Source organism: Phaethon lepturus, unplaced genomic scaffold (genome assembly GCF_000687285.1).
Source record: "Phaethon lepturus isolate BGI_N335 unplaced genomic scaffold, ASM68728v1 scaffold1254, whole genome shotgun sequence".
NCBI classification, from domain to species: Eukaryota; Metazoa; Chordata; class Aves; order Phaethontiformes; family Phaethontidae; genus Phaethon; species Phaethon lepturus.
The window spans coordinates 164,184-180,294 of NW_010532439.1; the positions used below are offsets into that span (position 1 = coordinate 164,184).

At 42.2% G+C, this 16,111-nt stretch overlaps 1 protein-coding gene across 1 annotated transcript in view; it reads left to right on the forward strand.

Annotated features, from left to right (window-relative positions):
• The window catches only part of BTBD11 (BTB (POZ) domain containing 11), a 141,697-nt gene extending 128,109 nt beyond the window's left edge, over window positions 1-13,588 (forward strand). The window contains exons 13-18 of the mRNA XM_010284813.1: window positions 226-331; window positions 1,129-1,231; window positions 2,963-3,044; window positions 4,040-4,108; window positions 7,256-7,369; window positions 12,188-13,588. Coding sequence (XP_010283115.1) covers window positions 226-331; window positions 1,129-1,231; window positions 2,963-3,044; window positions 4,040-4,108; window positions 7,256-7,369; window positions 12,188-12,397 — 684 coding nt within the window. The 3' untranslated portion in view covers window positions 12,398-13,588. The remainder of the gene's footprint in view (window positions 1-225; window positions 332-1,128; window positions 1,232-2,962; window positions 3,045-4,039; window positions 4,109-7,255; window positions 7,370-12,187) is intronic.
• Window positions 13,589-16,111: the final 2,523 nt, after the last annotated feature.

The following is a 16,111-nucleotide window of genomic DNA, read 5'->3' on the forward strand; positions in this document are numbered from 1 at the left end:
TTCATTTTACCTTACTCCTACAGGAGACAGCAATCAAGTAAATGAGGATTGCAGTTTCTAACAAATACTGATAATTCTAAACTCTGATTTTTTAATAAAGCTTCAGCGATCACATTCTGACTTCAAAACAGGCAGCTCTTGAGAACAACATAACATCTCCTTTGCATACTGATCTTATCTTGCATACTAAGCTTACATTGCATATATTTGTTTTCTTTTGCTTAGAATGAAGTGATCAGCCAGCAGCTCTCTGTCATTTTCACTCATTGCTATGGACCCTACCCTATTCCAAAGCTCGTTGAAATTAAGCGCAAGCAGACCTCTCGTCTAGGTAAGCGTGACTTGAAGATACTCACTGGTTCTCCAAGCAGAGCTGTGGGAAGTCTGCATCGCAGGCCGGGTGCTTGGTGGGGCACAAGTCAGAGAAAAACCTGAATTGGAAAGGCAGAACTAGAAAAAAGAAGGCCCCCAAGCTTAGCCTGACCTGAAACTCCTGCTGCAAACAGGAGGGTCATCAGGTGCGTTAGAATGGGACTGTAAATCTGCAAAGATTTGTCTGTGTTACTAATTAGGCTGAGATCCAAGCTTAGGGCCCAGAGCCAAATGTCTGTCCGCATCTCAAACCACCGTGGCTGGCTGTGTGTGATGCCGCGGGGGCACAGCCCTCCCAGCCCTGCTGACAGAGCCTGGGTTGTTTTAATGTGACTGAGAGAAGACCCCAGCCATTTTCAAGGGCCCTCTTCCCACTGGCACAAGGGCTTCACCACACAGGGAGAGGGGCGTAATAGGGTATGAATGAGCATAGGCGTCTCTTCCGCTTCAGTTTGCTTTGGGCAGCAGAGCTGGGAGGCTGTGCCAGCTCTGCACGGCGGGGATGGCTGGCTGTCATCTCAGCAAAGGTCCTCACAGACTTTCAAGCTTTGAATTCCCTTCATCTGAACTCCATGTGGCTGTCTGGGGGGCTTCTGTCTCAGGCTGTCCAAAATAGCTTTATGGGCTTTACTCATTAAAAACAATATCCTTTTACACTACTGTTGTCTTTTGTCAAAACAGGAAAATACTGTGTTTGTTCATGACCTTTTCCAAACTAAATTATTGGCTTTATTTTTCTTGCTTTTGTGATTCTAGATCCCCATTTTCTTAACAATAAAGAGATGTCAGATGTTACATTTCTGGTGGAAGGAAGACCATTTTACGCACACAGAGTGTTGCTATTTACTGCATCACCAAGGTAAGATATAGAGACATTTCTGGTCTTTAACAAATACAGAATTTGATCTTGTGGTTTTGTTCCTGCTGTTAAGATTTGTTGAGGGCTAATGGCTCAATCTTCAAGTTTTTCCTAAGCAGAAAATCTCAACAGCGTGTTTCTTGTCGATCTGCAGGATGTTTAACAAGTGCTCCCATCACTAGGTTCCCACCCTGTAAATGATCCATGCTTCTGGCCATTGCATCTGATTTCATTTCACTGAGGCACATTTGCATGGAGCTCGCTGCTGCATCCATAGAGGAGTTTTAATGTTTTGATTCTTAATAATCATTTATCCTGTGAGTGGATAAATCCTGCCTTGCATCAGTGTAGGCAGTCTTCAGGAAAACCAAGTTACTATTGCACAATTCATTGACCGCATTTGACATTTTAAAAATAAAATTAAATATCTATAAAACATATCATACTGTATCCAAAGGCAGTATTTATGGTCTGTTCCCTCTGCTCAGAAGGCTGGACCTGGGTCACCCAGCTCAACCCAACCTTAAAGTTGCTCACAATCCTTATTTGTACACAGCCTTATAACTGAAGGTGTGCTTTTAAACACATGCAGCTGGCCCTCCCTAAGGGCTTATTTCAAGATGTGGCAAGGACAAGTCACTGAGTTTGGGTAGTTTGAGCAATGTGGGAATTGATGCTAGCCATGGTGCCAACCTAGAGCACAAAGTAAAGAGATTCGCATAAAGCAGCTGCAGTATCTGACCCTGCCTTCAACTAAGAAATGGGTATTTTGGTTTAGAACTTACTAGTAGAGGAACAAACATGTTCCACACTCCAGCTTTAAACCTACTAAATTGTGTTCATAAGAGAGTTTGACACTATTAAAAGCAAATCAATTGTTATCCATATTTTAATTAACAAGATGCAGTCATGATATGGAAAAGGTTACCATCCAGCAAATGCTGGTCTTGATAGATAAGCCAAGCTTTGCACTACTGCTAGAAGGTCAGCTGAATTATGAAAAAGAGGAAGGAGGAGGGCAGATGTTTCGGACAGCGCATTTCCCATTTTCACCTTCTGATCAAATGGGAATGTCTGGTTTTGAGAAACAGATTGCTACGTATGTACGTCTCACATAAATCTGCTATTATTAGCTTAAGAAGTTTTTTCTTCCTGAAACTTGTGTCTAAATTTCAGGTTTTGATAATCAGAGAGCTGTAGCCTACCCAGTTTTCTCTCTTGCCTCTTCTTACACAATTGCATTGAGCCTGCATAGAAGCGTTGAAAGTCTTAATGTAGTTCTTTTAATATTTTGTTCCAAAATGTTATTTTAAAGCAGCATAATGAACATAGGCCAAAATATATCTGCTTCAAAAAGAAGGTGTGCAGTTTTTAAATGTTGCAGGTCTTCCTAAAAGATCATGTTGCCTCCAAGGAAAAAAAAAAAGGAAAAGAAATATTTTGGTTTTGTAATATGCATCATTACAGATTCTGAATTTCCTATGTATATTTTATTCTGTTGTGATATTAGATGTATTTTTCCAATATTTCAAATTGAAATCTCCTAAAAGAGAGGCTTCTTCCTTTTAGTTTGAACTTTATTTTATATCAGTGTCTAAATCTTGATGCTTTTTGATGACAAATCTGTTCAAGTGTACTGTTTTGCAAGAGCTGATGCTGTCCTCCTACTTTGCCATGCTTTTTCACAGGGGTAATTGGGGTAGTGTTTCAATCTTGCTCCTTTTTATTTAGGTTTAAAGCATTGCTGTCTAGCAAGCCGTCATCTGATAGTACTTGTATTGAGATCAACTATGTGAAGTACCCCATCTTTCAGGTAAAGTCAGTTATACATTGAATTTGAATGGAACATACAACAGGAACATCATACGTGCCCTGTCCAAATTAGTACATATGTATTTAATAAACACATAGCTCAGAGTAGTGGTTTCATGAACACAGGCTTCATGTCCGTTTATACACTAAGCTGCAGAGTGCTATTGATTGGAAATGTCGTTTCCAACCAGATACAGTAGCACATGTTTTGCTTACATGGGCTATGCAGACAAAGCAGTGCATGTCAAGGTAAAGCACTTACTCCTTTTTCTCTTTTGGGCCCTTTCTGTATTTAATGGACAGGCTTGGAAGAAACAGAGTTAGCAGTATTGTTCAATCATTCTTCTTGCCATGAAAATACAGAGCTTGTTTTTTGTATCTGTAGCATATATATGCTATATAATTCCCTTTACTTGATCGGAGCTTGGACAATTCCATGTATCGACTGTTACCGCTGCAGATAATTCCCAGCTGCCTACAATAACTTCAGGCTTGATGGAAGTTCACTGCAGAGGGATCTTAGCTGCCTCATATTACAGTGCAAAGCTTCCCTGACTCTTTCTCATCATCTGTGCATGCCCACACAGCTGAGTGAAGATGAGGGTGCCATTGCCAGGGAAGTAATAAGGGAATAACCATTATATATCCTATATTTTCCTGAATCAATAAGGTACTGAACATACCAGGAAATACATTGAAAATTCAGAATGAATTGATCAGCTTCCTGGAAACTGTTTGGAGCTCACCAGAAAGTCTGGACAGTGTGGCTGGTGAGGGTTGAGACGTTAGACTACCTGTGAGAAGGAAACATTGAACTATGCAGACGGAGAGAGAGTAAGCAAATATATCTTTAAATCAGGAGGTCTGGGCCAGTTTTATCTACAAATCCTTAGTGGTGTTGGAGAGCCTTGGGTATTGCCTGCAATCTTTATATCACTCCCTGTTCCCTGATGTCTTAGACTGCTTTTTATAAACACTCCCTTTGTTTTATTACAGCTGGTTATGCAGTATCTTTATTATGGAGGTGCAGAGTCACTCCTGATTAAAAATAATGAAATTATGGAGGTAAGAGACATTTATCTTAATTGCAGTGGGAGCAATGCTAAGTGATCTGTGTACCATTCACCCAAGGGCACATGACCATTGGGCAAGCTATGAGCACTCCTGTAAGAGCCAGCACTGCCTCACCAGCAGTGCCCAGGCTGTCCACAGTCCTGTGGGAAACACTCAGTCTCCTTCTCTGTTGGTCACCTATTATGGTAACTTTTGCCAGTACGAAGTTGACTGTCAGAGAAGAAAGAGTAGAAAAATTACGAACATCAAGCAAAAAAGGTATCTGAAATAAAAATACCTAGTTAGATGCTTTGAGAGGCTCTTTCAAGGAAATGCAAAGCTGCTGTTACCAAAATCTGGAAGCAACTCCCAGCAGCATAGTACACCATCCTCTCCCTCTCAGCCCATTAGGTGAAGTGCTGTGCTCCAGCTGGGCCAGTCAGCTTCTCTCTGCCACATGCTTACTTTTGGTTTATTAGCTCAGGTTTACATGTCCAGACCTATCTCAGCAGCATAAAAGCATCCAATTTGGTTCCTCACTCGGGAGGGTTCTTGAGCATGTACCTGGCTTGAACCGTGGGAGAAATCTCACTGGAGTTACACTTCAGTTCAGTTTCAGGCATGTGACTGTCAAGTTGTCTGAATAAAACCGTAAGCTGCTCCCTGAGATAGATTTCTTTGCCCCTTTCTCACTGCATGTAAAACATCCAGTGCCGTTGTGCCCGTTTGCGAAGGCCAAACCAAGCCAACTGGAGCTGACTGAGCCTTCAGTGTAGCCACACATCCATAACCTATATGAATGTTAAGTCATCCTCTTGCCAATACCGTGTGCTATCATTGCCAGCTATGATCAATCTAATGACTAATGACTATGATCTGTCCAACTTAACAGAACTAAGAGATTTTTTGAGCAAATTCTTGATAGTCATTCAGGAAGTTTTCCCATTGACAATCACCAAATTATGGCAGCCAAAAAGAATACAGGACAGTAAATACTAAAATCAGAGCTACTTAAGCAGCTGGTAATCATCAGTATACAGATTATAGTCTGCCACCATGATGTTTTATTGTTGCCTACATTAGTTAGTCTGTCCTTATGATACTACTGTCTGGGGCACCAACGCAAGGCTTGGCTTTTACCAAAGTACTGCTAACCAGAAATTGGGAGCGACTCTTCTTTGGGGTACAAGTGGCCAGGGTGAATCAATTCTGATGGGTACAGGGACATCTGTACCAACCCTGCTGGCAGCCAGAGGATGGAACTGGTCAGGACTGAAATTATCCCTCTCCAGTGCGGGCAGTGGATTTTTAACTAAGCATACCCACATTGATTTTCTGAGCTTTATAGGAGAAAGTCACTGATTCGCTATTTCATAGTTTTGAAAGAAGCTCCTGAATTTCTAACCCTTTCTGAAATAAGGAGTCTTAGACTAGGCCGTGCAACAGCTTTATAGAGATGCGTGTGTTATCACCTAGGCTGCTAAAAAGCTTGTGCTGCAGTTCAGCTGGCTGCTTGCTCTACTTTTGTGAGTCTCAAAACTTCTGTGACTCAAGAATGTATGACTGATTGATTGATTTGTTGATAGCAAATCTGGCCACGGTTCCTCACAGTTTAAAGTAATTACAAACCACCATGTGACTGCTTGAGCCACAGAGGCAGCTGGAATAGAATTTGGCTTTATCTTTCAAAACTGCATTTAGCAACTTGCCTTATTACAAATATGATAACAAGAAGCACCAGAAATACTCCACAGAAATCTTTGCTGCAATTCATAATTGGGGCCAGCTGGCTGCTATCACATCAGCACTGCAGATTTCCAGCACTTGGATTTATTTATGGGATTAAAGCAGAGCTTGAGTGGACTGCATAGGAGAAGTCAGAATAATGTCATGAAAGTTTAGGGTTTTGTTCCCTAGTGCTCCTACCTAGTGGCCTGAGAGCCCTTTTGGGATTCACAGGATAGCTTTTTGTCATGCAGTCCGAGATCATAAGGGCCATATAAATGCCTAAACACTTGAACAGATCTAGCTGGGTTAGAGCAAGGTGTCAAGCAACAACGAACCCCAGCCTGCTTCCTAAGCCAGGACAGAGAGCCAGAGACAATGACCTACCATGGAAAGACAGAAAATGAAATTCCTTTTCCCTGCTGCAAAAGGACAGGAAGGGGGTAATAGGGGAAATCTTAGCACTGCTGAAATCAGTTGCAGAACTCAAAATTTAAGTTATTTTGACCCCACAGGCTTCAGGTCTTGCCCACAGTGTACAGTGGTTTGTAGAGGTCCCAGGACAGTGCCAGTCCAGGTAGTACATCCATGGGGTGGATGCAGGGCCAAACAGGGAGGTCAGCTTGAGTCCTGAGGGCAGGAGAGCCGTGGTAGTGCAGCGATAGACACGTGACACTGACGAGAGTGCTAATTAGGCAGTGCTTCGCACCAAGCTGGTTCCCACCTTTATATTGTTCCCGCCTTTACATGACCTTTACATCTTGCTGTGTGCCCACTCCTTGGAGTAACGTGGAGCTAGACGGTGTTTCAGTGCCATAGCCTAGATATGACCTTATTGCTGCTCACGAGCTAGAGCAAGGAGTATATGGAGATCTGACTCCATTTCCTCGAGCCTGCTGAGGTGACAGATAGGAGGTTTATTGCCTCTCTAGATTTTTAAGACTACCCAGGGTGGTCATCGTAATCTGATCTGAATTCCTCTATACTCTCCTGGTCCTTCTGCTGACATCTCCGCATCCAGCCCAGGTGCTCTGTTTCAGCCAGAGCTTGGGGAGCAGTTGAACAGGAACCGTTTTTTCCTGGAATATAATTGCAGATCCCTCCTTGCAGAGTCATGTTTGCAAAGTGACCAAAGGCTCTCCAAGCTGCCGTTTCCTTTTTCTCTCTCACACCCTCAGCCCATTCCAAAGTCAGCACGTGGATCTGGGCAACCTGTGGTGGCCTCTCTGTGTGCAGCTTCCCACAGTGTGATCTAGAGGGGACTGCAAAGGGTTGAAGCAATGAAGCAACCTTCTCATTCTGACTGTTTGTCAGTACTTTCATGCTAACTGAAGGAGGGGCAGAGAAAAAAATACAATTAAACACTGAAGAAGCAAGCTCTGATTCTGCATTGCTCATCAGTTTTGACTTTTTTCCTTGCTTTTTTTTTTTTAGCTTCTCTCTGCTGCTAAATTTTTCCAACTTGAAGCTTTACAACGACACTGTGAGATCATTTGTGCAAAAAGCATTAATACAGAAAACTGCGTGGATATTTATAATCATGCCAAGGTAAAAATAACCACATATGCTCGCGTGTTATATGTCTGTCATCATACTCGTAGTTCAGTTTTATGATAAGTAATGATACATATATCCTATGCTTAGTACGTTTATTATGTATTTAAAATTTGTCATTCATTTACTGGGACTGACTGGCTAATGGGTACCTAGTTTAATGACAGTTCTAAATCACATAGTGTAAGAGCATCAGTGGCAACTTCTCACCCCCTTCCCTAAGCTCTTCAAACTTGATTTGAGTGTACCACCGTGTGGCAGACCTATCCCTTATAATGGCAACCCAAACTGCTGAGTTATTCAACACGAATCACCTAAGTGAATAAGACGCCTCTCTTTCACCTTCCAAGCTGCATTTTCCCATTACGATTTCCCGTTTCCTCCTGCCTGAAGCCCACTAGGGTGATATACTCAATGCTGGTGACAGCTTGTCAATATATAAAAATGCCCTGTTGTCAAAGTGCAACATTTCAGAGCCATGCAAGGATGGTAATGAGAATTTTATGTCTTGGAGAGGAGAGATTCGCAGCTTCTTATTGGAATCAAATTATTTGCTTAGCTTGTGAGGGGGCCTAAGTCATTAGGCTTAAAGGCATGGCATGTTTTCACCTAGAAAACCTATTTTTGCTCATTGATGGAGGTGGTTGCCACGTTGATTAGTTTCAGTTTTTCTCCTTCTCTTGTGTGCTTAGTAGTTAGACTTTCACTTGGAAGATGGAAATGATACACAAATAGTTGCAATGAAATATTTTTAAGCCATTCCTTAGATGATTTTTTCTATAACTTACATGGTCTATACGAAAGATAAAATGGTGCAGCGTGACATGGAGGTTTGATTGAACAGAGTAATCCTGCAGATTGCTCCAAACCCCTGCAGATCTGACCTCCATTCCCATCATCAGGTATTTCCTACAGAAAGTAGTAATGTTAGGTCTTGATGTACATACAACATGCAATCAGTGTTTGAAATAGCATAAAGTTCCACCTATAAAATGAATAAGAAATGAGATATACCTGTAGGTAATAGGAAAAAAATCTGCAGTGCAGGAATCTTTTGAAAAATATTTGATTTATCTTCTTCTAGCTCATGTGAGAACTTTTCGATTTCTATTATTGTTACTAAAAGTAAAATTAATAATTTTGTTTTAAAATCACATGTTTTCTTTGAATTGTGAAACACGGCTGTTATTTACATCCCCATGGAAGAAAGTACTCACATGGAGCTTTAGACCTGTCTGAGGGACTTTTACACTGCTGATGGTGGGACTGAACAAATCCAGTGGCTAAATCCAGTTCCTTGTTTGTTTGTAAAGGCCCCAGCCTACAAGTTTTTTGTGCCTGCATCTCCCAGTGGAGGCTGTGGAGATGCTGTACTTGAGAGGTTTTTACAGCCAGGGTCGTGTTTGCACTGACACGGGTAGTGCATTGCAGAGAGAGCCAGGCTAGCTGTGAATGAAATCTTGACTTCTGGAATTAGTTAAGCCACATCACCCTAGAGCTCTGCATGGGCTAATTTACCCTGCCTCCAGTAAATTACCAGGGCTAAGCTTCATACTGCTTAAAGGTTAAAGGTTTCCAGGACCTGAACTTGCACGTTTAAAGGTAGTTCGGATACTTCTCTATTACGCTGTCTGCAGAGCAGAGAAGATGCTCCATCTTTTTGCTCCCGGTCTGTGTGATGCGCAGGTGATTATCGGAGCACGGATTGTTCTGCCCAGAGTGCTTCCATCACACAGTAGCTTCATTTGTTTGTTGTGTGAATGCGAGATAATGGTATGTCGGTGAAGAGGCCAGATGGTCCTGCTGAGCCAGGGGAGCTCACAAGCAGTTCAAGCGCAGCCGACCGTCTGCCTTTCCATGTCAGTCTCTGAAGTGTGGAAGAACTTCATGTTAGACCGCAATGAGGATGGGAGTAAGGTGAGCAGGCACTGAAGCCAGAAACCACCACATCAGCCAGGAGCAGGTTTTGAGTAACTTGCTCCTGTTGTAGGTACTGCTTCTAGTCCTTGCCACTTTGTAAGCTCAGCTGTACCTGCAGGAGCTCAGGTGATGCCGAGATCTGCCTTTCCAGATGGGGATGTGCGAGCAGGTTGGCCCACAGACACAGGGAGCACAGTCTTTGTCATCATGACTGAGAGAAAGATACTAACTGGTGGAAGCACAGCATGAAGTGAGACAGATTTGGAAAACTATCTCTGGTGAGATCCTAGGCTGTAGAACAGTGTTTAGCAGGATGAGGAGCTGTAGGAACAAGAGATTGAGACCCTGGGTTAAAGAGGTGAAGTACTGGAAGGAAGGTGAGACAATGTGGATTTACGTTTACAATTTAAAAGCTGAATTGAGAGTATTAAAATCATCTGTGGCATCCCTGTGGGCTTTCCATTCTGAAAATTGAAACACAGAATCACAGAATCATAGAATACCAGGTTGGGAGGGACCTCAAGGATCATTTGGTCCAACCTTTCTTGCTAAAAGCATGGTCTAGACACGGTGGCCCAGCACCCTGTCCAGCTGAATCTTAGAAGTATCCAATGTTGGGGAATCCACTGCTTCCTTGGGGAGACTATGCCAATGGCTGATTGTTCTCATTGTGAAAAAATTTCCTCTTGTGTCCAATTGGAATCTCCTCAGGAATAACTTGTACCCATTACTGCTCATCTTTTCCGTGCGACTCCTTGTAAAAAGGGAGTCTCCATCTTCTTTTTAGCCACCCTTTAAACACTGGAGCATGGTGATAAGGTCTCCCCTAAGCCTTCTTTTCTCAAGACTGAACAAACCCAGTTCTCTCAGCCTTTCTTCATATGTCAGGCTTCCCAGTCCTTTGATCATCTTTGTGGCCCTTCTCTGGACCAGACCCTTCTCTCCAGCCTGTGCACATATTTTTTGCGTAGTGGGGACCAAAACTGAACACAGTATTCCAGGTGTGGCCTGACAAGCGCTAAGTAGAGTGGGGTAATGACTTATCTCTGATGATGATGCTCTTGTTGATGCAACCCAGCGTCCTGTTGACTTGCTTTGCCGCAGCAGCACACTGTTCACTTATACTGAGCTTGCTGTCCACCAGGACCCCCGGGTCCCTTTCCACAGAGCTGCTCCCCAGCCAGGTAGATCCCAGCCTGTGCTGCACTCCTGGATTATGTTTTCCCAGTGCAAGACCTTATACTTGTCATTGTTGAACTTCATATGATTCTTGTTAGCCCACTCTTCCAGCCTATCCCGGTCTTCCTGCAGGGTGGCTTTCCCTTCTGAAGTGTCCACTTCCCCACACAGTTTGGTATCATTGGCAAACTTCATCAGGGTACACTTGAGCCCATCATCCAGATCACTTAGGAAGATATTAAACAGCATTGGGCCCAACATCTACAAAGGCAGTCATTTGATTAGTTTCACTTTAAGGGTTTCATTTTCCAAAGCCTTTGTCACTGTTCTTTACTTCCAGAAAGAACTTAAGTAACTGGGAAAATTGGATTTATAATGGTGATTGATTAGTTACTGCTAGATATCAGTTGTGTTTACATGCATGTGCCCAAGCTCCCGACAAAATCATTTGGAGTTTCTAATATATGCCTAAAACACTCAGCAGTTGCACAGATTGCAATCTGGGCCTCAGAACAGATCTGAAAAAGAAGAGAAAAGTACATTATTTCCTCAATCTCCTTTATATATTGAAGTAATGAATAGGGATGAATGGTGTTTCAGAGAAGAATGCAGATTCACACATATGCTGCCACATCCAGGTGTAAAATAATGCACTCATAATTTGATGAAAACTTGCATAGTTTGAAGTCAAGTTAAATTCATTCATTTTCCTCAGGAAGACAGGTTGTACCTAGCCCTAATCTGTATATTTTTCTTTTTTTTTTTTCTTTTTTTTTTTTTTTAGCAGTTTTCATTCTAAACAAGATAAGGTGGTGGTGGGCAACACTGCTGTGTAGTTGTTCCAGTCTGGACCCAAACCCATGCAGTGCCCCAGCAGTTGTGGCCCTTCAGGCTGTACCTCGCAGCCAAAGGTCCCTGCTTTACTCAGAGCTTAGACTTAGCAGCAGCTTACTTGGGCAGGAGGATGGGCTGAGCACTGCTCTCTGCACTTGCATAGCTTATAATTACACCAGTACTGGAATATCATGGCTATAGTCTTTGTATGACCACAGGATCTAGCCAGTGGGTGATGACCAGTACGGGTTACCTGTCAAATGACCAGTTTGGTTCATTTAAGGTTTGCTTATACATTTTCAGTCACATTTAAGGGTTGCTCGCACATTACAGTATCCCTGCCTATTACTCTGACACTGTGTCCAATGTAAGGGAGATACTGGCAACCCCAAACCATGTGCTCTACAAACCTCCATTTCTCCTCCAAAGATTCCTCAAGGCATGAAACATTGTATGACAGGTTTCTGTAGTCATGTCCAATCCTTGCTAAGGATGGCATTCATGAAGCTTGGTCTGTAGTATGTTTTCCCAAACCTATAGTTTTAGGGTGTAACTTCTACCATGAATTCATGGGTCTAGTAAACTCTGTGGTAAAACTCCCACCAATTTCCAAGGGAGCAAAACTTAGCCCCTATAAGTTTGTTTCCTTAATAACCAGGGCCTTATAACATGGAATTGTTACCAGAATCATCAGCAAGCGTAAAATACTGTTTGATTAAGTCCTTCCCCTCTACGCATATAAATCTGTAAGCATTACTGTGCCTGTCTGAAAGACTTAGCTTGTGTATTTGTTTGTGTGCAGCTCTGTGCAGCTCTTACGCACTGTATAATGCTGAGCGGGTTTCATCAGAATGGTTATCTTTCTCTCATTTTTTGTAGTTTCTCGGAGTCACAGAACTATCTTCATATTGTGAAGGCTACTTTCTAAAAAATATGATGGTCCTCATTGAAAACGAAGCTTTCAAACAGCTGTTGTATGACAAGAACGGAGAAACGTCTGGTCAAAATGTACTACAGGACTTACAGAGGACGTTGGCCACAAGGATTCAGTCAATTCATTTATCTTCTTCAAAGGGCTCCATTGTGTAAAGCTGAGGAAGACGGTAACCCTCCAATAAAGACCCTGCAAGTTAAGTCTGCTGTTGCAGTTGCTTAAACCCATTGCAGTTGCTTAAACGACTGGAAAAAAAAAATTAAAAATTCTACTTTGCATCTAGATAGTTCTGTGTTGGCCAACGGTGCTGTGCTGGGGCTGCAGCACTGTTTGGATGAGGGAATACAGGAAAAAAAGCTCCTTCGTGTTTTTGAGCAAATGGCGTACAAGAGTATCCAGTGAATTGCTGTTGTACTCAAATGCTGAACACACACGTGGTCATGGAGTTTGATGCCAACAAAAGCCAGAACTCACATCAGGCAGAAGCCCCTGCCTGAGCGGTGGCGCCGGGGAACACCCAAATTGACCGATTAATCATTTAAGGTGGATTTGTTCCAGTGTTACACATTTAAGAACTATATCTATCTCAGAGTCCATTATCTCATGCATTTAAGAAATGTAATAACTGTTATTGCTGTCGAGCAAAGATCAACTGTATTAGAGAGTGGGTAAGACTGTTACAGCTGAGGTAATATACTGGCAGATTTTTAGGGGTGGGAACTTTTTAAATTGTTCATAAAAAATAATGGGGTGGCCTTGTAGTTTAAAAACTATTTCTTAAGCTTAAAATTTAATTTTCGACAGAGCTGTGTTTGAGAATCTATGTAACATGTTTTGTTTTTTTAAATGGTAAAATGTACATTGTGTAAACATACATATGATCAAGGTTTGCTTGTATTCTTTCCTAGGATGGTATAATCTTGCCTAACAGGCTATGGTTACACCAACGAGGTACATTACCCAGACTATCTCTAATACAATAGTTGGGGGGGCAGGAGAACTGCATGCTACTTGTGATTTGGGGTTAAAAACAATTACAAACTCAACATGCATTTGCATGGTAACTGTACCTGTGAAATGTTATGTTCGTGCTTTGTTTCACCAAGACAAACGCAGTGTTGCTTCTTGTCAAACTTCATTTGTGAAATTAGCATATTTTTTTATTTGGTGTGATTGATTGTGATATGATATCCCCGGAGACCCTTTTCAAGATGCTGATTTCTGTTTGTTACAGCGAAGGGATAATAACAGATCTTTACTTCAGTAATGTGTCAATACTTTGCTACTGGCCAGAGATTGTGTCTGAGTTAGACTTTTTTAACTTATAATTAAATATGTACTATAGAATGATTTTTTACTGTATCCTGAGAATGTACAGGTTATCTACAATGCAGCGTTTGGGTGGGGTGGGGTGGTGGGTGTGATTTAATGTCAAAGCTTTGTTTATTTTGCAGCGTGCTGTTAGCAAGACAAATCTGCTATGTGCCACAACATTCCTTGATGCTCTGTCTCTGAAAACCACAGCAAGAAGCGGGCAAAGATGTTGCCTTCTCCATGGCAAAGTGACATTAATATATTTATTTTCTAGCATGCCATTCAGAATCTGTGCCCAGTTCATAGACTTTAGATGGTTTATTTTGACAGTGCATATTAACCTCCTCTTTCTTTGTTGAAATGTCTGCATCGGGTGCTCTTCCATGTTGATAGGTTTTGGCATGCTCAGAGAATACGGTTTTGGCTTTAGTTATCAACATGGTTGGAAGCTGTTTTATGACTCTGAGGTGTAAATCCTCCTGTGTGCTTGGTCTTTTAAAGCTTCTACAGTTTCTGCCACAAATTACAAAAATGTCTATAAACTGCCACTAATGTCGCAGAGACACAGCATGTCAGTCAATTAGACTTTTTTTTCTTCATAGTAGATGTTCGCATAAGATGTTGTCTGGAACATTTAGGTAATGGCAACGTCTGTGTGAATGTTGCAGTCTCAGAGAAGTGAGACCATGGTTGATGCAACAGGAACACGCAGGGGTGCTTGTTGTCGTTTGGTGTGCCTCCTCATCCATGGAAACCCATCCTTCCATGCCAATGATAACTAGACTCACCCCGCAGCTTCGTGGTTTAAAATAGCAAAGTTTTTCAAACAATAATCATGATACTAAAATTCTTCCCTTGTGTACAATGTGTAGTGCCAGACGAAGTCATCAGGAGTTGCATACGCATATATCCATAGGCAAAACAGCTTTTTCTGGGAAACATGCCCACAGGTAGACCTGTGGATAGGCAGTCTGGTATTTAATGCTAGAATGATAGCCACGAGCGTTGTGTCCGTTTCTAGCTCAAATACTAACTGTGCTTTGGTGAGGGGGTATAGAGTCCTGTGCGCACAGGCTGCCCCTGGAAGGCGATGTCTTTTGAGCATTTGTAGGAACCTGCCTGGGACTCATTAGGAAGGAAACACTGATAACTCTGTGCTAGTTGTTCTTCTGATGAATTGAGAGTATCTGTGGTAACATTTACTGGTTTTCTTTCAGAGATAAAGGGCTTGATATGTCCTTTGGTGGCTGTATGTGAACTGAGTGGTCACCGTGTTGGGGCGCTCAAAGGCAAACATGAGCCAAAGGCTCTAGCGACAGAGTACAGCTGCCTTCACACACACACTGCGTACGTCTGCCAGCAGAACTGCGTCAACCTGTGCGTTTGTGTGTCCCATTGCTCTTTCAGGGGCTTGTGAATCTGGATGGCTGAGCATGACAGAAAGCATGGCACCCACTGCTGCCGTGAGATCTGCTTTGCTGGTGTCTAGCAAATGGTAGGAGAGAACAAGCCCCAAGAAGCTATTGTTCAAAGCTGTTACAGGAGGGGATTGAGGCTATTGATTTATAAAGGAATAACTTTTGCCCTTCAAAACACTGCTAATCCCAAAGTCATAAATGTATAGCTGAAAGGAACTTTATAAAAAAAAAAAAAAATCATTATTTTCAATTCTTTTTTCACCTGTGACCCCCGTCACTTTTGCCAACAAAGCCAACCCCTATATGACCCTGGCATTCATTTCTGTTGGAAGTAGTCAGCAGGCCTTTGTGAATCCACAGACCAGAGTTTAAAAACTGTGATTTTAGTCCACCTCTCCTGCTGTGAGGCTGGGTGAGGTCCAGCTGAACCATGCCAGACAATGGGCAGCTTGCAGACTCTTGAAACATCTGGTGATCGGGATCCATGATCTTCACCACCTTCGGAATCGGAAGGTTTTCCTAGGAGACTGCTTGGAATTTCTTTACTGCAAATCACGCCACTTTTCCTTCAAGTCCTGATAGACGGGAAGACCAGATGATATTACAAGATCTTCTTAGAAGATTTCTATGTGTGGTAGGAATTGTGCTGCTTTCCTCACTAGTATAGTCTTTCCTAGTTCCTTTGCTTCTATTTTTTAGGTCTCTGATTTTTGCTGTCATTCTCCTCATAGCTCCCCAGTTTCCCCAAAATGCACTATTCCAGCAAGGATTTTATACAGTAACAAGCAAAGCAGAGGTAACTGTCACCTGTGGTTTTATGTAAAGCATATCAGAAAATACATCCTGGAATATTTTCTACAAGAACATCCCATGGCTGACTTTGATCTAGTCTGTCTTCTGTTATAATTCCTGGGTGATTCACTGCTGCTTTCTGAGGAGTTCCCATTTTTATTTGTACATTTGTTTACTACACCTTCCAACGTACAACTCTTTCAACTTGTCTTTATTAAATTTATTCTGCTTTAATTGGGGCTATTTCCCCACTTCATCAAGATCAATTGCAATTCTGATCTTGTGGTCTAGCCTGTTTCATAATCTTCCAAGTTTTATTATACGTGGCTTCACGCATGGATTCTT